At 37.6% G+C, this 23,064-nt stretch overlaps 2 protein-coding genes across 6 annotated transcripts; both read right to left on the reverse strand.

Moving 5' to 3' along the window:
• Positions 1-3,645: 3,645 nt before the first annotated feature.
• LOC126752559 (alpha-N-acetylglucosaminidase) lies at positions 3,646-10,936 on the reverse strand. The gene is made up of 4 exons (XM_050463466.1): positions 10,837-10,936; positions 7,470-7,630; positions 6,999-7,399; positions 3,646-6,578 (listed from the first exon to the last, which is right to left on the reverse strand). The coding sequence occupies exons 1-4, from the start codon at positions 10,886-10,888 to the stop codon at positions 4,913-4,915; spliced, it is 2,280 nt and encodes a 759-aa protein (XP_050319423.1). The 5' UTR covers positions 10,889-10,936; the 3' UTR covers positions 3,646-4,912.
• A 3,164-nt stretch (positions 10,937-14,100) lies between these two features.
• LOC126752598 (uncharacterized) lies at positions 14,101-17,007 on the reverse strand. Of its 5 annotated transcripts, XR_007666014.1 has the most exons (4): positions 15,307-17,006; positions 15,202-15,242; positions 14,803-14,838; positions 14,103-14,729 (listed from the first exon to the last, which is right to left on the reverse strand). XR_007666014.1 is itself a non-coding variant. In XM_050463528.1 (2 exons), the coding sequence occupies exon 1, from the start codon at positions 16,834-16,836 to the stop codon at positions 15,328-15,330; it is 1,509 nt and encodes a 502-aa protein (XP_050319485.1). In that variant the 5' UTR covers positions 16,837-17,006; the 3' UTR covers positions 14,101-15,242; positions 15,307-15,327. The 5 variants fall into 5 exon arrangements, 1 of the variants encoding a protein (XP_050319485.1); XR_007666013.1 differs by having other exon boundaries at positions 14,102-14,937; positions 15,307-17,007; XR_007666011.1 differs by having other exon boundaries at positions 14,102-14,838.
• Between the last annotated feature and the right edge of the window lie 6,057 nt (positions 17,008-23,064).

Raw genomic sequence — 23,064 nt, forward strand, 5'->3', positions numbered from 1 at the left:
AGCATTTTCCGAAAATTAATGGTCTCATTTGCAGCTGTAGGTAAGAAGCTTGAAATGCCGTCCCACACTTCCCTTATACCGAGCTGCTGATGAGTGCGCTCTGAGAGCTGAAGTGCAACTTGAGTAGAAAACCGCTCGGATGTCGCTTGTAATTGTAGCTTTTCGACATCGAACCTCCCTTATGTTTGTTGACGTTCGTTTTTTGCTGCACAGAGGCAGGTGCGTATCTTGGCTGCAGCAAGATAGTGGTCCGAGTCGATGTTAGGGCCTCGGAGCGAACGCACGTCTAGAACACTGGAGACGTGTCTTCCGTCTATCACAACATTAGCGATCTGGTTGGTGGCTTTTCGATCCGGATATAGCCAGGTAGCTTGATGTATTTTCTTGTGCTGGAATCTAGTACATACAGCCCCGGCAAAAAAATGGTGGGCTAGAGAAGTCTTATGTTCAAATGTTAAGTACATACAGGATAACTTCATTACCAGCAGGAGCCAAGCATACAAGTCGGGTTGGTTGCAACTCCTACCATGGCCTGCCCAATCGATCAGCCCCACCCCATTTGGGGATGTTTCCTCGTGGAGGCTGAATTTACCGACTGTTTCGCCAAAGATACCTTCTTTGCCCACCCTTGCAACCTTTTGTCGAATATTTCGGTGAGTGTACGAGTTATATATTTATGTGTGTGTGTATATATGTATATATATAGTATATATAGATTGCATGGTTTCCGATACTCTGGTTGACGGTTTATTCCTTAAGGGATTTCCCTAGTTTTGATTCTTGCAAGTTACTATACATATACGAGTATCGGGCCTAAACGTTGCATAGTTTGTATTTATTAGTTATTTTTTCGTTCCATTAAAAGTGCAAATATTAAGCAATTTTAAAAGCTGTGCTTTGAAGTTTAGTAATTTTACGACAAACGTACAAATTATTAATTCTATTAAACATAACTACTTGAAATTCTTATGAAAATCGTAATTTTTCATTTCTTTATGTTCTATGCCATATTCGCTGCCATATATTTTTAATAGTGTTTTCAAATATTTTAACTTCGGGTTGTTATCTGTGTTTCAAGTATACTGATGAAATATTTTAGCCTTTCGAAAAAAAAAAATCCTATGATATTACCCAATGTAAGTATTTCGACAACCATAATCCACTTTCAATAATAGTGGTGTTAAAAAGCTACGATTTTTGGATAACAATTTTGGTAAGTTTAGAATTGGCCCGGATTTTATCCGGCCAAGGGCTGTTCTTTTGGCGATCTAGTCTTGCTTGGTCTCAACTCATCAAATGTCATCAACTTATTTCTGAAGAAATAAGAAAGATTGGCATACAGTCGAATTGAAGTTGACATCAACTTCAGATAAACCATACTCATTTTTAGTATTACGAACGTCAAATATTTTCAGCCGAACTTTTATTGGTGCTGCCGACCTAGAAATTAAGGATTTTACAGTTGATTAAAAGCTAGACATTTAAACTACAAATCGAAACATTTCAATTCAACTAATGCTTGGTAGCAGTTGTAGTTTTTTGACATTTTGATCAACTCCACAGACACAGAATTTGACAAAGCTTCACAATTTTTTTTGACGGATTGCGTTGATAACGATAAAACCAAATTTTAAAACTTGAATCGAAATGCAGTTCAGTTGAGCTCAAAACCGTAATTGGAGCTTAAATTGGAGTCTTAAATACTAAGAGGGTTCAGATGTTTGTGAGGTAATGTTGTAAACAATTTAGTGACACCTCTGCAAATATCTTCTATTGACAACATTAGTTAGACAGATTTACTTACACTTTAAAATTTTGCAATAATAATACTTTCAAGGGTTGTTATCTTACATCTAAAACTGATCCAAATCGGCCTGCATCTTTTCCTGATAATGTACCTTTAAGCATGGAAAACATGTCGTCAATTCATCTCCTAGCCTCCATATACCTAACATAATTATTTCAAACATACCTTTGGCTTTATGCCGCATATATTGGTCAATGGTACGTAACTAAGCAAAATTAAGTGTACGTATGAATATTGCCCCATATATTGTATATTCTAGTATGCTTCATGTCAAATGCCAAAAGTTATTGGAATCTGTCCAGAACCTCCCATATCCCTAATATACTCGACTTTTCAAATAACTTTAATCCGTTTTTGTATGTCAATATGTGAGATATTTTACTGAAATTTATTGGAAATTTTATTTTAAATATTATTTATAAGTAATTTAACTTGGTCTCAGCAGCCTAATATTATAAGGTAGACTCTTTCCTCTTATACGCAATATATTTAGCCTCTTTAGTTGAGTTTATTTCATATATAAGATATAAATATCTCCCTTCCGCTTTTTTGCTATTTATTCAATGCTTTATAAAAATTGTTACAGTGTTCGGATTTAGTTTAAATATGCGCCGTTTCGTTCGATAATCTGTTTCCATCTAGACGACAACTTCATAATAACCCTCGCGTAGAAGCCCCCTCCTTATTTGCGAAGAACTCGGACAACCACTTTTTACAAGCCTCTTTTGAGTTCAACTTTACACCAACAAGGGCGTTCGCCACGGACAGGAACAGGTGGTAATCACTTGGCGCTATGGCCGGGCTATATGGTGGATGCGATAAAACCTCCCATCCGAGCTCCCATAGCTTCTGATGAGTCATCAACGAAGTGTGTGGTCTGGCGTTGTCCTGGTGGAACACTACACTCTTCCTGATGGCCTATTCTGGACGCTTATGGTCGATCGCCTGTTTCAAGCGGTTCAGTTGTTCCCAGTAGATGATAGAATTAAGTGTCTGGCCCTATGGAAGCAGCTCATAGTGGATGATTCCTTTCCAATCTCACCAAACAGACAGCAAAACCTTCTGGCCATCGATCCCGGCTTGGCCAATGTTTGAGACGATTCACCGACCTTCGAGAAGGTTTTTTTCGTCAAATCATGCGGCACCCAAACATCAAGCTTTTTCGTGTATCTAGCCTTCTGCAGATGGTTTAAAATTGATGACTAACTCCCATCTTCTGGGCGATTTCACGAGATGACACATGCCGGTATAACTCGATGTTTTCCATGATTTGATCGGTATTCGTCGACACAGGTCTTTCCCCGGCTGGCTTATCCATGGTGTCGCTTTCGCTCGCTCTGAATCGTCGAAACCATTCCTCCGCAGTTCGAAGTGATAGAGTACCATCCCCCAAAACACCATTAATCTCGCGGAACGTTTCTCTAGCGGATTTGCCTTTAACGAAGGAAAACTTTAAAATAGTGTGAATTTCGGTGTTAGTGAACTCCATGCTTACACGTCTATAACTGTTGCAATTAATCATGCATAGCGTCGTTTTGTAGGTTATGTCAAGACCTTTCAAGGATGTATAGTATTGCCAGATACGAGCTCTGTAACGCTTTATACATAGCCGCGAAATTCAAAGGCAAAAAGACAACCTAATATATCTTGTTTGAAGTAATTACGTTGATTGAAGCGAGTTTATGCCGTAGAATATAAATTAACAAGAAACCAAATATGATTCATTTGGTTCTGCCACTAATCCACTTTCCAATATTAACTAACGAATTGGTTCCGAATATAAAAAATATCGCGTATAACAAAATATACGCGCAAAAAAACATTCAAAAACATTACAATAAGGTTCAAATTTCAGACTTATGATTTATTCATTCATAACAACATAAAAAATACAAAACAAAAACCATATATAAAAGAGAAGAAAATAGAAAATAGGTAGATTTATTGAAAAAACCGTTGAATGCTGTTTAATCACTGTCATTATCCGTAGTGGAAATTATTCTTAGCCGCTTATTTTGATGGCCGGCACTGATATCACTAGAATTTGTATCAGAATCAATAGTAAGAACTATGGATCGATGTTCTGATTGACTTAGCATCTCCGACTGAGTTTGCACCATAAATTCAGTTAATTTTGTTGAATGCTTCTCTTTGGACCCAATAAATTCCGATGTAGTTCTTTATATCTTAACATGCAGAGACTCAATTCTTTTTGAAAAATTCTGCTGCAAGTTTAAGACCAAGCAAAAAACGAAAAAAAGCAATCGCGTTAAAGTGAGTAATTCGCGTAAAAAAAGGAATTTGCGCTGAAAAAATAACCGCGTTAAAGTGAAATAGCGTAAAAAGAGATCGCGTAAAAAAGGACTGAGTGTACATTTTTTCCAACAACTGCAAATACTTCACCGGCTGTGGGCCTCACAAATACAGAAGTATTAAATGAACCTGAACTTTACCCATCGTAACTTATTTCGCTAAGGTACTTGGGTTGAGATTATAATGATAACCTCAAGCCTTTTAACCTTTCTACTCTTCTGTGACGTAAGAAATGATTAACAAATTTAATTAGATGCTGTTTTTTGTTTTAATTAACGTCTTATGCCAGTTTAAATAACGTTAGATCAATCTAAAATTTATTTCTGTAACTGAACATTTCGAAACTTAAGAAACTCATGTCTGTATTGATTCAGATACAAATTTTAGGCGAGCCCATTTATTCATAAATTAGTCAAAGTTCAGAAATGTGTTTAACCTCGGTAACGTCGAATGCTCATATAAGAATGGAACAAGATGATGGCTTTAAGTATTTTTTACAAACTGTCAATAGTTATAAAAATGAGCGCATTCAATCAGCACTCCTTGAAAAACACTATTATCACGGATCAATCAAGTTCTATTCACGATCGGCAGCATTGACAAATATGCGCGTGTATTATGAGTAAAGTAAACGTCTATCTTGGCAAGTCATTGTCAAATTTAGAGTACATTAACTTCAGTGTCATTACAATATAAATAATAAAAACGTTTTACAACAGGAGTTACAAAAATATATGTACCTAATAATAATTTATCTTCGTAATGAGTTTTGTCATATACATACATACTAGCTCATACATATCGTATAGATTTGATGCAATACTTTTTGAAACGAGAATCGTCAGCGTACGTGGTCCATTTGAGGAAAACTCGCTGAGCAACGGTAAAACTATCGCCAACCGGTTCCGATGGGTATACTTTAACGCTGATACTGAATGGGTTTTCAATCTCCTGACTAACGGTACGTTTAAATGCTTCCTCATTAAATTTTTGATTAAACTCGAGACTTTTTTGCATCATTTGGAGAAATAGCGCCCAACGTGGCCGATAGTAATCAATAACAACACCGGACCACTGTTTCGTTGCATAATCTAAAATTTGGCCGTTAGGCCCCCATGCAGTTATTTGATTCCGTGCATTCATTTCGTAAAGCTGTTTCTCCACCGGCGTTCGTCCCAAATTCTTTGCTGCTTCTAACCATCGACTTAATGAGAAGTCCATATTAGTGGCTAATATTGTTTCGAGATCATTTAAAGCCTCCAGCATTTTATCTGCTATAAAAACGTACTTCTCCATATTCTTACTTGTGTAGGCAACCATTAAATTCACGTAGAGTTCGTCGAAGGTTATTTGTAAAAATTGTCTAGTAATGTCAACAAGGTCATGAGAGACAAACGGTAGATTGTGTAAAGGAATGGTAGTATTTCCTATAACCGAAATCATTTGAGCCCAAGCAATATAAACATTCGAAGTGTTATACCAAACCCATGGACTGAGGTTTATGGAGGGTCTTCTTGCAATAGAATATTTTCCTCGAATTTTTAATAATCCTTTGTAGGAATAGACAGATTGACGGAGTAATTGCCAAGCACTATGCAGACGGGTTTCCCGAATACCGTAACGTACATCAGCATAATTTTCAAACCAATTATTTAAATCAAAGTCATCTTTCATCCAACCGCGCTCCAAAGCCAACTCGTACATGGCATAGTTTTGATTGATACCTTCCGCTGTAATACCGACACCTACCATCGACGTGTTTACCATATCTCTTGCTAAACGTATTTGCGTATTGACAATATCAACAGATCCATGCATTCCAAGGGTTCCACCGAAATTGTGCAACATACACCAAACAAATGGTTGACCATGGAACGAATGTGTACGCTCATATTGAGGAAATTGTTCACTTTGTAGGTCTAACACTAGCATTTTGCCAAGCGGCACTGCCAACAGAAAAGCTTTGATCAATTCATCTGTCCAAAAAATATTCTTCACAAACATCCATCCTTGTAAGAGCCAAATCGCCGAGTTGTCAACTAAACGCATGGACTCGTAAATATGAAATGCCGTGGCATTCATATATTCAGCATTTGCGAACCTCGGCTGAATTTCATTGAATGGATCACAAAAGTATATATTATCACTGCCGTAATTTTCAATGGTCTTGTTAAGAAATTTGAGTGCAATTTGATTAAATAGCGGGTCGCTAGGGTCGAGGAAAAGACCACAGCAGTATTTATCTGGAAAGTGGTTCCAACGTTCGACAGGTGTAAAAGTTTTGTTCGGAAAAATTCGTGTCATGGCGACAGGTATATGTCCTGCAAAGCCCGGCAAAGCTACACGCATACCAAGATCACGTTCTGCTTTCAAAATTCGCTGTTGCAGTATTTTTTGCATACGTCTATATGAATGTGGTATCGGTCCGCCCCAGCCGCGAATGTTTCCCATGCGCTGCCTGTAATTAATATAAGAGTTGATATGTGCAAAGTTAGGAAAGAAATATTTTGTATGATTTATTTTATTGTTGTTCATCTTTTCTCTTAAGACCTTTCTTGAAACTATTGATAGATTTATCAGCCAAACAGATCAATGAAAATCCGATAAACCCTATTACGGGTTTCAACTAAACTGATTTTAGCTGAAATTTTTAAAATCGATATTAAAGATAGCTATGTCAAGCTTTATTATTATTAGTTGAAGAGTTATCCCAAATTTATTAACTTTAAACAATATAGCTTTAGAAGTTTGGTCGAAACGTCTTAGATGCTTATTCAGCTTGTCTGTAAATTTGTTCTGGGTACCTTCAAAAATAAAAATCGCATGCGATACTGCGAATTCGGAATCCAAAAGAAGGTTTTATGAATAACATACTTACCACGCTTGAAAAGCTGCGCCTGCAAAATGCTCATCTATTTCATCTTTCGTCAGGCCCATTTCAACATAGATTTCGTGCCAAATGTACTCTTGAATAGGTGCCAACGTTAAGGTTACACCCATCATTGCCATCCAATCGATGTGGCGGCGCCAATTGGGAAAAGTCCACCATGCAAAACTGTAGCTCCATGTACAAACATTTTGGTAATAAATGAAATTGCTGGCAGATTTAGAGAAAATCGTGGCATTTGGTAGCTGAATCGGCAATTGCAACTCAACTTTAGTGTGGGTCCAGTCAATGTGCTTATGTAAGTAATACTTGAGGTAATGATGAAAACCTTTCGCCACTGCAACCCCGTCTGATCCAACAATACTTAACGTGGATGCTTCTGTCTTCTTAATCTAAGATGAATACAAAAAATAACAATAATTTGTAATACTTCTAAGTAAGTAAGAATATACTACAACTTACTTGAAAACTTCTGGATGGCATTGTCTTATCAACATGCACAACGAAACTTTTTGAGGCATCTTCGCCAATTGTGCGTATAACTAAATCTCGGACGGCGATTTCTTGTGTTTCTGTAGGTGTTTCAACATCACTTAGATCAATAACAGCAGAGCTTGAGCATTCTGGAAAATATGTTGCAAGAAGTTGAGTTACTAAATTATAAGAATAGCTTTTTTAGATCTAAAAATATTTCGTATATTTTTCCCTTATGTAATACATACTACACATATTGTAATCCCATACGGATACAATGGTTTATATTTAAAGTGTAATAATTGTCTTATCAGTAAGACACAAAAAAATTATTTTGATAATAAGAATTTTTCGCCTGCACTTGTTAAAGAATTGGATAATGCAATATAAACTACATATTTGACTGGTTTGCAACAACTTTTTAGGTAACTTGCTTTTACAACAGAAATAAAGTATAAAAGAAGATACAACACAAAACTTTACATAAATATCTGATTCTGAAAGCCTTATCTTCACCAATATAATAATTTTCCACATTTCAAATAACTTTATACTTTATATTATATTGTATATCGGTGAATATCTTAATAATATGCTTTATTGAATACAAATAGTAACGATTTGGTACAAAAAACAAGTGTTAGCGGTTTAGATGAAGGGAAATGGATCGACCAGATCAAAGTCAAGATTTATTCGAGATGATCTCCACATGAAAGCCTACCGTCGGTCCAACTGCGGCTTTTTCAGAGTCAACGGCCATGAAAATATCCTTTTCACAGAAGAATTGAAACTGGGGACAAGCGTACCAGCAGGATGGTTTAAAAATCGATTTTTATACCTTGAGCAGGGTATATTAAGTTTGCCACGAAGTTTGTAACATCCAGAAGGAAGCGTCGGAGACCCTATAAAGTATATATGTACATATATATGTAAATGATCAGTATGTTGAGCTGAGTCGATTTAGCTATGTCCGTCTGTATGTATATATACGAACTAGTCCCTCAGTTTTTAAGATATCGTTTTGAAACTTTGCAAACGTAATTTTCTCTTCAAGAAGCTGCTCATTGGTCGGAATTGCCGGTATCGGACCACTATAACATACATAAAGCTGCCATACAAACTGAACGATCGGAATCATGTTGTCTGTATGGAAAACTTTCACATTTGACAATGTATCTTCACAAAAGTTGGCACAGGTTATTTTCTAAGATAATAATGTAATATATGAACAAATTGTGCAGATTGGCTTACTATAGCATATATGTAGCTCCTTACAAACTGAACGATCGGAATCTAGTGCTGGTATGGAAAACTTTTGCATTTGACAAGATATATTCACGAAATGTGGTATAGATTATTTTCTAAGGCAACAATGTATAATGATCGGTTAACTATAGCATATAGCTGCCATACAAACTGAATGGTCGGAATCAAATGATGGCATGGGAAACTTCCTCATTTGAAGATATGTCTTCATGAAATTTAATATGAGTTATTGTTCATAGAAACAATGTAATATCGGAAGAATTTGTTCAGATCGGCTCACTATAGCATATAGCTGCCATACAAACTGAACGATCGGAATTAAGTTCTTGTATGGAAAACTTTCATATTTGACGTGGTATCTTCACGAAATTTGACATGGATTAAGATACATAATAAAATAATAGTATAAAGGTAATAAAATAATCATCGAAAAATTGTTCAGGTCGGATTACTATAGCATATAGCTTCCATACAAACTGAACAATAGGAGTCAAATGCTTTCATTGGAGACTTTTTCAGTTAACGACTGGTTAACACTGACTGTTTACGTCTTTAGATGTACTTAAACACGTAGGTACTAAAAGAAATGCACCTGTCAAGGGTATATTAGCTTCGGTGCAGCCGAAGTTAATGTTTTTTCTTGTTTTGTTTTTCTCTTGCTACGTCCTCGGTACAAATTTCTCGTACTCGCAAATGCATGTCAATTTATCCGATGATTTGAATACTGATTTAAAGAAATGTAGAAAGGTGTAGTTTTCATTAGAAACATTGAAAATGTGGAATTATTTATTTTTTAGTTGCAATGAAATACATATTAGTTACATAGATATATTAACTCACTCAAGGCTTAAACATCGCTGGCTCTAAACCGTTTTTGGATACATAGTACCAAAAAAGTTTTTTTTTTTAATTTTCACATAAATTTTGAGGTTATGTGAAAATGTTATAGATATTTTCATTACCTACAACATTGTCATATAACTTTTTTTTTTATTGGACTCGTAGTTTTACCGGAAGTTGTGATAAACTTTTTTTAACTTTTAAAAGTTCACCACACACATCTCCTTTCTTTTCCCGATTTCAAATCGCCCGTAAATTATTTTTTCCTTAATGCTGGTCATTTTATCCTTCGTTTCCGGTGGGTATCATCCTACTTTGAATTTTTTTGAATGGTGGTTGAAACCCATTTCAGGGCTGTCGATCGGTCTCAGATGTATAATGATCTATTGTTACAAGACGGCGCAGAAACTTTTTACGAATTTTCGCGATATTTTCTGGGTCTACGGCCTCTTGTGGTCTTAATGAAACGGGGTGTATCATTTGTGCTGGTATAGTTACGACGAATTTCGGGAAATCAGTTCTTGATCGTTAAAAATATGCGGGTCCAAAACACTTATCCACTTGCTATACATTAACAGTTTTTATTTCAATCAGTAAACAATGTTTGCCATTTTAACAAATATGTATAACAGAGGTATATCGGTTTGAGGTCAATAACATAAATAAAAAAAATTGGGTGTATTCTTCGTAAAGTTAGTACTCTAAGACAAGGCTAAATTTCGTTCGGATATCTCAAAAACTGTCAAATTTTTATAATCCCTAAAAAAACTCTCCTTAAAAATCGCTGGCTTTTAGGCAAAGTTGTTCAGAATGATCTGTAGAACATTTCCCGCATACACTCTGGTGTAAGCAGCCCACAAGCATCTCATCTCTATCTTAAAACCAACAGCAAAAATACGTATTAAAATAACTTGGCGCAACAAAAGTTATTTTCGGCAGAAATTTTTATTTGAGACAACTATAAAACAAACTGAATTAATTAGGATATAGCTTAGAGAGAAGTATCTGGTCCTGTCAATTGCAGACAATCAAAATGTTTATAAACTGCATTTATTCTTTAAGTTTTTTTCTTTTGAACATTTTGCAATTAGTAATTCTTTATTATCATTTGGTATAACGGTTTATATATATGTATCCACTTTTGTTTATAAAGCAGTTGATATGTTTGCTCTCCTAATGTTATTTTTTATTTGCTTAATTTAAGTTACATACATATATACTTTAAACACAATTTTTAGTATTTACTTACTGCCAAAGAAGAGAAGTGCAATTGTTGTAATAAGAATTATGATCAACCTCATCGTTCAGAATTAAAATAACAACTGAAGATGTGCGAGAAGAGTATGTAGATCTGATACTAGTATATAAATCTCAATGAGCAAATGTTGATTGTATTCAAGTTTAATCATTTATATATGTACATATGTATTTTGCTCACATATACTATATAACATAATTTACAGTATTCACGTGCAAGGTCGCATTTAAGCGAGGAGATATAAATCTCCAAACAAAAAAACAAATAGGATGTAAGATAGAAAAATAAATATTCCTTCATTCCTTATTTCAAAATATGTATAAGAAAAGGACAATTCCGGCATCACTCTTCTTAATTAAAACCATCAGCCTTTCAGTGGCTTAATTTTTCGGCCATCACCGACACGTTCGTTACAAATTGTACCTCTTTAAAATATTTAGAAAAAGACGTAAGCTATTGAAGAAGATAGTATCGATCCAACACTTCACAGAACGCGGACTCGGAGTTTGGTTTAAAGATGGATTCGAGGATAAGTTAGTTCAAATAACTGTAAGCAGATTTCTTTAGAGAATCCGAAAAATGAGTTTTCAATAAAAAAGTTGTATGATTTAACAGTCGTTAGATTACCTCTAATGACAACCGGGGTATATTTGTCGATATTTTTATACTCTTGAAACCTGTTGCTACAAAGTATTATAGTTTTGTTCACCTAACGGTTGTACGTATCACCTAAAGCTAAGCGAGATAGATATAGAGCTGTATATGTATATGCAATCTTTAACTTGAGTAATAATTGAGATATCTCGATGAAACTTCAGGGACCGAATTTGGTTGAAATCGGCCAAGCAAGTCCTGAGATATGTGATTTTACCAAAACAGAGGCATGTGTTTTTTCACCGGCTCATATAAAGCCCTTTTATACCATCTTGATTTATTACGCTTTTAGTAGTTTTTAACAGTACCGTTATATAAAGGGTGAGCGGGGTTATCCGATTTAGCACTCTGTAGTAACATGTTGCAAAAGTATAAAAATTACTGATCATGAATACAGGGTTTGTCCGGAAAGTAATAGGTTTGATTTTCTTCCGCCGCTACTGTACTTCGGAGCGTGTGCCAACCGACTGGAGTCGGTAGGAATAGCTAACGAAGGAGCGGCTGGTCAGTTGTCTCCGAGCACCTGGAGAGTCAGGGCTGATGTTTTCGCGCGACGTGTTTCTGTAAGTGTTGCATGCCGAAAATGTAGCGTTCGTTAGAGCAGAGGTGAAACTCGGTAAATGTGCGACAGAGACGTTTGATATGATCAAGCAGGCTTACTCAGATGTTGTTTTAGCAAGAATTGGTGTGTTTCGGTGGGACCAGGCCTTTTTGGAGGAAAAGGTCGCTGATGAAGACCGTAAGAATGAGCAAATCCAAAGTGATAACGATGCTCATTGTCTTTTTTGATATCAAAGTCATCGTCCACCATGAATTTGTTGTCTTCAATGCTTGGAAATCGCGCTGGCAACGCTGCATCGAACTTTGAAAGTTGTTAAAGAATTGTAACGATTGGTTCAATAATTTTGTTTTTAAATCGACTCAGTCCTACTATTACTTTCCGGACAAACTCTGTATTAGAAATGGCCGAAACGACACTTCGAAATCATATGAAAAACTCTTTAGTTGTTGGATAAAATTTATTTTATTTGATATCTTCACGAAATTTTGCATAGATTTTTTTTCAAGGTAATGGTATATACCTTAACATATAGCTTATGATCTATTGGCTGATCAAAATCCAGACAAATACATATCTTATTTTATAATAAGTAATTTGACTTGAAGGTTGTTTATATCAAACAGCCTGACTGAGGATGTAAAACGTTAGCCGGTTACCGGATATTACCATAGAATGTCAGCTCGTAGTTGATCCGTCAGGCAATATTGAGCACGAAATATTTTATATATACAAACATCCTCCCAGTTACATGTTTCAGGATATCACCCGAACATAGGTGTGCTACTTCGTGGTGATAACCGTTTTGTACTTTAACGCACAACACAGTCCTTGGATATCTAGCCTGTGGAACAGGGTTGTGAAACAGACTCGACATTCTGCGCAATAAATGACGAAACGCCCAACATATTTAAAATTAATAATCCTACCTTTCAGCCGAAGCAGCTGTTTTAGTAAACGAGCGCGACACCTTACGCCAGATCCATCGCTATCATTTCCATATATAGGACTTCAATTTCAATATTCATCAACTAGTAGAGGTGGACGACCCCTCCAATCCAAATACGTATTACCCAAAGGACATAAACACGTTGATGCCAAATCTGTATGCTCTACGGGAGTAAATTATTTCACCAAGGTTCTCACCCAGTATTGAAGACACTTGCCAATGGCCGACATGGGTTCCTTAAAGTCCTCAAACATCCGTACTATTTCGAGGTTAAAATTCAAAGTGAAGAATAATTAAACATAGGCGTTTGCATTGTGGTGTCCTCTCATAAGCTGTTGATTCCACGATATTGACGTTGGGCACTGGAATCGATGGCATGTTGTTCTTGTTGTTACGGTGTTGTTCTTGTTGGGTGGTAAGATTCAGCTTGGTTGTCATCATAACGGTGGGCCCAGGAGACGTGCTGTTTCAAAGGGGTCGGCCAATAGGGAGAGGAGTGTAAAATGAGTGGGATTTGCTATTCATGCAGGGACCCTTTGCATGCTGGACATATATTTGGTACATCGGGATCCATTCTGGATAAGACCAACGCCGGTTCGTTGTACATACAGAGACAGGTTAAACTACTACTCCTCCTAGCATAAACTGCTTAGAGAGAACTTCGTTATATTACTGCCCTCGCTGTATAAGTGTTCGACAGGAGTGCACTTTAGCAGTTATCGCTGTCGTATAGGGAGTGAAGGAACACATACTGTCGAATGTTACACCTAAAATCTTAAGATTACTGGTCGGAATTTTAACGTCAGCGATTCTAATGTTAAAAATCAGTCTGCACTCCAGTTCATGAATATGGTCGTTGTGGATTTAGTGGAGGAGTGTTAGGCTCCTTGCAGAAAAGAAGAGAGAAAGATCAGATAGATAGCCGTTTACATGGAAGGGAGTATTATACATTTCATGCTACCCATTATGCCAACGGCCTTGGTAGTCTTCACACGCCAAACAATGGAAACATGAACATGCATTTGGTTCATTGGTTTTGGAGTTTATAAGTTGTAGGCATCATTAAAAATAAATACAATTTTTCATTTTAAATTACATTTTTTATTATTTTTTTCTTAAATACATTCAGTGATATTCATATACATACATACATTGTTTTTGCAAATGTATTTCTTTCGGCAATAAAAATACATCCGTAACAAATTTATGATAAATTTTAATGTATTTTATGAGTACTTTGGCATTTTTGCTACTACAGCTAATAAAACACAGCTTTTAAATATATGTATATAGATGCACCGTTTGTAATGAATGAAAACAATATGGAAAAAATAACAATTTAAGTACAAATTTTTCAAGTTTTTGAAAAATAAAAAATATAACAAAATCTGGCTTAAGTACATAATAAAAATTTTAAACACTATAAATAGATACCTAAGATAAAAAATCAATTGAACAATTGCATCAATACGATAACATTAGTTTAGTGTTGAAAAAATTATTAAAACAAGTTACCCATTCAATTACTCTTTATATGTATGCAGATTAATAAAAAATGTACATCCAGTATACCTTTATTTCTGCTCTGTATGTGATAAATACAGACACTCGGTGTCGTCATACATATGTATATGTATATTAAAAATCTCTAAACGAATTCCAAATCAACTTTAGGTTTCTTATAACTATGTATATTGTTGTACTAAATGCTGGTACACTGTACTGCAATATGAAAATATTTAGATTATATACATTGACATGTTCATGGATTATACATATATGCATGTATACGCACATAAAAGCAAGAAAGTTCCAAAGAGGACAATTCACGCTGCATTTCGCCGGTTGAAAGAATAAATAAGAAACCATTGGTAATGCAAAATTTGGCTACATTACTTTTGTTGTTCTTATAAATGCTCAAATATCTTGTCTACAAACGAATTTTTGAAACAAATGAGACAGCAACGCATTCAATAAGCTTTGATTTTTTCTATTTAAATAATAATTAATTTTTTTTATATCGCCCAATCGTAATAATTTAGTTCATAAGTTTAGTACATTTATGAACCGAAAAATTTCCTTAAAAATGCACAAAATTTCGAAATACAAGTGTAAAATTTTTAAACAAGGCGAACAATGAAATGTGAATTATTTAATTGTACATACTTATTAACACAACAAATCCAGAACGTACCTTTTTTAAATCACGAAACGTGTTCTCGCAATATTAAAGCGCTATTTAAAGTGAAAGACATTAAAAATGTAATAATTTAAAATGCTTTGTTAATTGATCATTTACCTGAGAAAGTACCAATTTTTCCTATTCACTAATAGAGTAAGCTTTTCGCACACATTTACTATGCCGGGTTATTCTGCTTTCTTCATTGCCTGGTTCCGCATCAAAATCTGCACCGTGAGTTGATGATTTAATAAGTGCACAAGTCTTTATAAAATCTATAGTCGAGTAACCAAGCGTAGATTCTTCTTTATTTTCCAATTGCTCAACACTACCACTATTTTGTTTCGTTGTATTTGTCACGTTTGTAATCGTTGCTGTCGTAATGGCCATTGGATTAGTCGTTGAAGTTACACTAGTGTGTGTTGAATCAGTAAGTGATTCTGTTTTTGAAGCCAATTTTATACTTCCATCAGCGCCATCAACGGCAGTTAAGGAAAGACCACTTCCAACTTGTAGTTTGGGGGAACATTGTGTGGGACTTCGAGGTTGGTCTAAATCAAGAACAATATAATTGACTGCATTTGTTCCTGCTGATTTCGTTTGCTTTAATTGAGGATCACAGGGAATATCTATTCCACTATGACTCCTTCCGGGCGTTGAAGACGACAAATTTTGCTTTGGTAGGATTAACTTCAGCTCTTCACTATTTAGATTTTCATAACAGCGTTCTTGATCTCGTATCAGATTCCGCATTCCTGCTATGCCACCAAAACCAAAATTATTGGCAGCAAGTGAACAGCTATCAACGTTGGCATACATGTGTAATGCATCTGATGGTGGTGTAAGCATAGGCGCAAATTCATCTGGTGGAATATCTAGAGAAGAGTGCTTCACCAAATTTTTTCGAACTAAAGTATTAAATACACCATTGGACGCGTTTGATAAATTATTGTTATGTTCTACGTGCGACCGCAAGGGGTATTCCGAGTACACATTGCTATTGGGAACTGGCATAGATGTATTCGGGGTATTCACATACATTCCGAGACCAGGAGGAAAACGTGGACTTTGAATATGAACTACTTCGCTTGTGGCAAATGATAAACTTGGAACTGAATCTGGCGAGTCCAAACTTAGTGGACTACTACTGAATGAATCCCGAAGCACTCGAGAACGCTGTAAAATCGACACTGCAGCCCCTGAACTTACTAACGGTGCAGGTTCTAAATAGTTATTTGCACTTTGAACAGTTTCTGGTCTACCCACTGTATGTGATGGATGATCACGCTCCCGCTCGCTAAATGTAAATGCATCGTCTGTCACAAGTGAAACTGCATTTATATAAGTTTGAAATATATGATACAATTGCTCCGCTCGTTGACAACGAAAAGTATAAATGCCAGGGCCTGTGATACAACGACGCCCTGCTTCAAATGAGAATACATCGCCATTAAGCCCATATCTGCGTAGATGTTGCAAAGCCCATACAACACGTTGATTAGACCCCGTACGAAATATAAGCTCCCTTGGTGTTAATTCCAGATATCCTGTGCGTCCTTGATCTGCCACTTCGGAGTGAAGTCTCACAGCACGAAAAACGTTTTCGCTTTTTAAATCGCCTAATTTTTTTGTACTGTTGATGCATCCCATTAGACACGCAAAAACGGCTTCGGAATACTAAAGCAAAACATTATTAAAAAAATTAGTCCGGTTCATAACCATGAGATGTCAAATGCAATGTTTCTACGACAAGTCGTACGTCAGTGTTCACACAAGGGTACAAATCGTTTGACTTATTAATACAATCCTCTATGGCTTAATCCCAACTTATGCGTTAGATAAATATGTAGCAATTTTCCTCTGGGTGATATTGTAATAAAATATAAATATAATTTGTAAAAATTGAAGAAACAAAATTAGCGTAATACATATTACGTCAATTCACGCACAAGGGTACAAGTCGTTTGAGTTATTAATAAAATCCTCTAAGGCTTAAACCCTACTATATATATAGTAAATGAGCAATTTGTTTATGAATGTTTAGCAATTGATTTCTAGATATGTATATGTCATGACATTCATTGCTAGCAATGTACTGTCATTTTGACGGTTTGACATACCGATTTTCATTTCCACACAAATTTTGAAGAGGTGACAAGTACATGCCTGGCTTCGGTCGCATGATGACAGCAAAAATTTAATGCTATCGCCCCAAGTTTTTGTTATGTTCCGTAAACTGCATTTTAGAAAAAACCCAAAACATAAATTTTAACAAAACACGGAAAAAATTAATTAATAAATTTAGCAATGATATTCACATATTATATTAAATTAATTAATTAATTGGTAAATAAAAATCATGCAATAATTAATTGAGTCTTATTTAATATATAAAATCTTTTTTCCCAAGGAATATATTTGCAGATAGAAGTACATTTCTACTTTCTTCATTTTTCACATAAATTCTGTCGTCTTCAGAAAAATTTTAAACGTTTTAAGAGCTGAAAGCATGTGCTATGCCGCTGCCGCAGTTAAGGTTGGAAAATTCGATTTTGACAGCGCGTAAAGATAATTTTTCTTAAAAATTACTTGACGCGCGATGTTTATTGCAACAAAGTATTATTAAAAAATAAATTCGTTTTTGTATTTTATTTGTACTAATTTTAGAGTTAAGGTGATCATTTGTCGTAGAGTAGCCGCTTTTTTAAAGATCAGTCAGGTCGATCGGAAAAGACCTGTATTTTTATTTTGGAAAGGACTGTCAATTTGGCACTCTTCCTCGATATTACTTCCGAAATGTTTTCTGTCGCTACGAATAATAACAATAATCTGAAATTTTTTTGTGCAATATTGGCAAACATTTCAGTAATTGGATGATATTTTACCACCCTCTGCATATTGTCGATAAAAGTATAGATTTTTCGGTGTGTGGTCTAATGTAATACATATATGTATAATGCTACATGCTACATGCAACAATCTTTAAATATTTAGCATCACCAAAGTAAACATGTTATAGCCATGATAAACGGCAGCGTTAATCCTGATTAACTACGCACTTAATCAGATCCAAATTTGTAGGTGACAGAAGGCATCTATGCGACATTGAAACTCTTGTAAACAGCTGGTTGTCATATTTATAATATTTTCAATGAAAATGGATAGAAGATAAACATTGCGGTTGTTAGTCGACGAATTTTTGCAAAACCATTTTTTTTTACATAAACATATCAACACGAAATGCAACTACCTTTCTAAAATTTTGAGGATTAAATGAGAGTTAGCAACGGAGTTAGCCGTCCTCTGTGCGAGAAGGGCGGAGGACTTGCCAATGATGAACAGCATGACAATGTGGTCATGCGGCCACATAAGCCGGCAGCTACCGGGAGCAAGGGAGCAGACAAGACTGCGACTCAACAAAGCGGGAGTATCGCAAAACAGGCATCGACTATGGCGGCCCCGGAGGTGGAAAGTATGCAAGTGGATGAGGTTGCGAATCAGCCCAGCGAGAGCAGGGCTGGGCAGGCTTTGCCTGCGGCGACTCCCGATGTCCCAGATGATAGTTCCTGCGGCCAGGGAGCAGAGCTACCCTCCACGCAGGAACTCCTCGAGGGGCTAGGAGACCCACTGGACGGCAGCACGGTTGACGGCGGGGATGAGGAACTGCTCCTTCTCGAACCACTATTGTAGTGACCGTCAACATGGAAGTCGCCCAGGTGAACCACCATCACGCGGCGGCAGCTTCAGCTGTCATAACGAGCAGGTTCGCAGCGGATAAACTGGGCATCCTGCTGATCCAACAGCCTTGGGTTCATAGAGGAGCTGTTAAAGGCCTCAAGACGGGGTGCAATAAGGTAATCTGGGATCTCTCTAGCGAGAGACCTAGAACTTGCATAGTGGTCAGGAATAATATTGAATTGTTCTGCATTTCAGAGTTCCTGACGCAGGATCAGGTGGCGGTGAGAGCCAGGGACTTCGAAGGCAAGGACTTCGTCCTGGCTTCAGCCTATTTTCCAGGGGAGGCATCCACGGCACCCCCGGAGATGGTGGAAAGGCTGGTGGAGCACTGCAGAAGATACAAGCTTCCCCTAATTATTGGCTGTGACGCAAACGCCCACCACTTAGAATGATGCAGTACAAATTGCAACGCAAGAGGTGAGTCTCTTTTAGAGTACATATTAGGTAATAGCTTAGCGATAGAGAATGTAGGGTGTGAACCCACATTCATAACTATAAGCAGGAGGGAGGTGTTGGACATCACCTTGAGCAATGAGCCCGTGAACGGATTGGTCTCACAATGGAGAGTCTCAACGGAGCCCTCCTTGACAGACCACAGGATTGTAAGGTACACGCTAAAGGTAGAGGTCAGACAACTCCCCCCTAGACGCAACCCTCGGAAGGCGAACTGGAATACCTTTAGGGAGATACTAAGTGAGGAATTGAGCAAGAAGGGGCAGACTGATAATATCTTTTCATGTCCAGGAATTGACAGTAGGCTATCTGAGCTGAACGGGTCTGTTATCAATGCTTATCATGACAGTTGCTTTCTAAAAGTGCCCACAGACAGACGAAACTGTCTCTGGTGGTCAAGGAAAATTGCAGACCTTCGGAAAAAAGTACGGAGCCTATTTAACAAAGCGAAACGTACGGGGGTCTAGGAAGAATATAGGAGCTACCTTACCTTATATAATAAGGAGATTAGGTCTGCATAACAGGTAAGCTTCAAGAGATTTTGCGAAAATGTCACCTCCACACTAGAAGCGGCTCGGCTGCATAAAGCTCTGGCTAGAGATACGACTGACGCAGTAATAGCAATCAAAAGAGGTGACGGGACTTTTACGACCAGCGCAGAAGACAGAGCGACGGATCTTCTGTGGGCGCACTTCCCGGAGACTATTCGGGAAGACCAATGTCCACCCGTGATCGAACACAGGCCATCCCGCCAGGATTGAAGAATCGCCAAACAACTATATTCGGCGGACTCGATCAGGTGGGCAATGGCCTCGTTTGAGAGATTCAAGTCTCCGGGAGTGGATGGCATCTTTCCAGCGCTGTTACAGCAGGGGGAGCAGTTTCTACTGCCATACCTGGTTCGGCTGCTGAGAGAGATCCTCGCAATGGCGTACATCCCTGAAGTATGGAGGACAGCGAAGGTGATCTTCATACCGAAAGTAGGAAGGAAAGATTACTCATTGGCGAAATCTTTCAGGGCAACCAGTCTGACTTCTTTCCTACTAAAAACCATGGAGAAGATCGTGGACCAGTCTGACTTCTTTCCTACTCAAAAGATGGAGAAGATCGTGGACAATGAAATAAGGTCGAAAGCGCTGAAGAGGGCACCCCTTCATGCGGCTCAGCATGCGTACAGAGCGGGCAGATCTACCAGTACTGCTCTGTACCAGTTAACCTCTGAGATAGAGAGTTCACTGGAGAATGGGGAGGTGATGCTTTGCGCTTTCTTGGACATCGAAGGTGACAACACGTCTCATAAAGGTATAGCCAGAGCACTGGAGAAAAGGAATGTTGCAGCACCGGTGCGTAGATGGATAGAAGCCGTACTGCGCACCAGAATTGCTGCTGAGTAGGAGATAAAAGAATTCGTCTCGGCACAACAAGAGGCAGCCCACAGGGGGGTGTGTTATCATCCCTACTATGGAGTCTTGTCGTAGACGACCTGTTAGCACTGCTAACGGACAATGGGATCCGCTGCCAAGGGTATGCGGACGATATTGTAATTATAGCCAAAGGCAAATATGAGACACTCTCTGCGACCTAATATAAAGAGGTCTAAACCTGGCAAAGGGGTGGTGCAGGGAGGTTGAATTGAACACCAACCCTTCCAAGACGACCACAGTTCCGTTTACGAGACGCAGGTCCCTACTCGGTCTCAGGAATCTCACACTTGGGGGCAGAGAGATAGAGATGACCAATAAGGTCAAACACCTCGGGCTCACGCTGGATTCTACTTTGGGGTGGAAGCAGTATGTAGACCTGACCTTGGTCAAAGCAACAAAAGCATTAATGGTGTGCAATCGGCTGGCGGGAAAGTCCTGGGGCTGTAAGCCAAGGATCGTTAGGTGGTTATACACCATGATAGGGCGACCGATAATCACGTACGGGGCGGTGGCCTGGGCCTCAGTAGCGTCGCAGACTTCGGTAGGGATCAAACTATCGAAGCTACAGCGGCTAGCCTGTGACTGCATGACGGGTGCAATGCGCACCTGTCCAACGGCAGCATTGGAGGTCCTACTTGAACTTACACCGCTTGGTTATCGGTCAAGTAGCCAAGAGCACACTTCTGCAAATAACGGCAGAGGGGTTTGGCAAAGGCAAGGTAATCTCGTCCCAGAGGATGGAAAAAATAAGTGGCAATATACCATTCGCCCTCCTCCCGAAGGACAGCACTACCAAAACAGTTAACTTCACTAAGAAGTTTAAGGTCACCCTTGGAAGCAAGGATGAGTGGAACGACTCCAACCTTGAGCTGTTACTGAGGAATAGTACGTTGAGGTGGTACACCGACGGCTCAAAAATGTCGGAAGGAATCGGTGCAGGGATCGCCGGTTCACGAACCAAGCTCTCCATACCTATGGGAGAGTTTCCGAGCATTTTCCAGGCAGCAGTCTTTGCCATAAGTCGGTGCATAGAGATAAACCTCCATCGCAACTTTCGCAATGAGCGAATAGCCATACTCAGAGATAGTCAAGCGGCAGTAAAAGCGATCTTCTCCTACGAGATCAGATCGCTACTAGTGCAGGAGTGCAGAGAACGGCTGAACAGCCTTGCGGAAAGAAACCAGGTGCACCTAATCTGGGTGCCAGGTCACAGAGGAATAGCTGGTAACGAACTGGCAGATGAGCTCGCCCGCTCTGCAGCCTCCACCCAAAAGGCAGTGGTTAATTACAACTTTGAACCTACTCATTTATGGTATGGGGAGCCACCCCAGTAAAGGGTTCGGGTCCCTAGAAAAATTCGCGAAAAATGCATGTATTTCGGTCCCTTTGATAACTCGTATTTTTCTTGAGACAAAAATTTAAAAATGTCGATCAAAAGCCTCTACAACTCGTATTTTTTCCTCAAAAGCCTCTACAACTCGTATTTTTTTTTCACAAAAAACCGTACGTGACGAAAACATCGACGATGAAAACGATGAAACATTTGAAATTCCCTCAGTTTCCACAAAGGTTGCGAAAGCTTCAATTGAAAATTTGCGTCTTTTTTTCATGGCATCAAATGTTGAAGACACTATTTTTAATGACATTGTAAACATTGATAATGCCATAGATAAAATACGCCAAAATAATGTCCGTCAAAAACATATTACGGATTTCTTTTAAAATGAACACTTTTCTTAATTTTTTTGTACAATTTTTCAAAATACATACATACATATATTGATTGAATAACATATGTACTTATATTTTAAAATTTAAATATGTACAATCATTTCTTGTTTTTTATGTAAAATTGAAAAAATAAATAAAAAAAAACTCTATAATTCGTATATTCTGTATGGTGCCTCTATAAGTTGTATAACTTGATAACTTGAAAAACTCCATAACTCGTATTTAAATTGTGGTCCCTTGCAAATACGAGTTATCGAAGTTTCACTGTACTACAATTTGTACTGTGTGTGCAAGGAAGAAAAAAATTTTTTATGGGGTCAACAAAGCTTTAAAATTTTGTAAGTATTTCGCATTCGGAATATGAATCAATAGTTAAACTTATTAAAAATATGTACTCTGTAATGTAGAATACGAAATAGTGTAGTGAACGTTCTTATGTAAATATAGAAACATTTAGACGAATTATATAGAGCACTTATCGTATTAAAGTGGCAACTATTAGGAAAATGCAACACTGTGACGCTAAAGATGT

Source organism: Bactrocera neohumeralis, chromosome 3 (genome assembly GCF_024586455.1).
Source record: "Bactrocera neohumeralis isolate Rockhampton chromosome 3, APGP_CSIRO_Bneo_wtdbg2-racon-allhic-juicebox.fasta_v2, whole genome shotgun sequence".
Lineage (NCBI taxonomy): Eukaryota > Metazoa > Arthropoda > Insecta > Diptera > Tephritidae > Bactrocera > Bactrocera neohumeralis.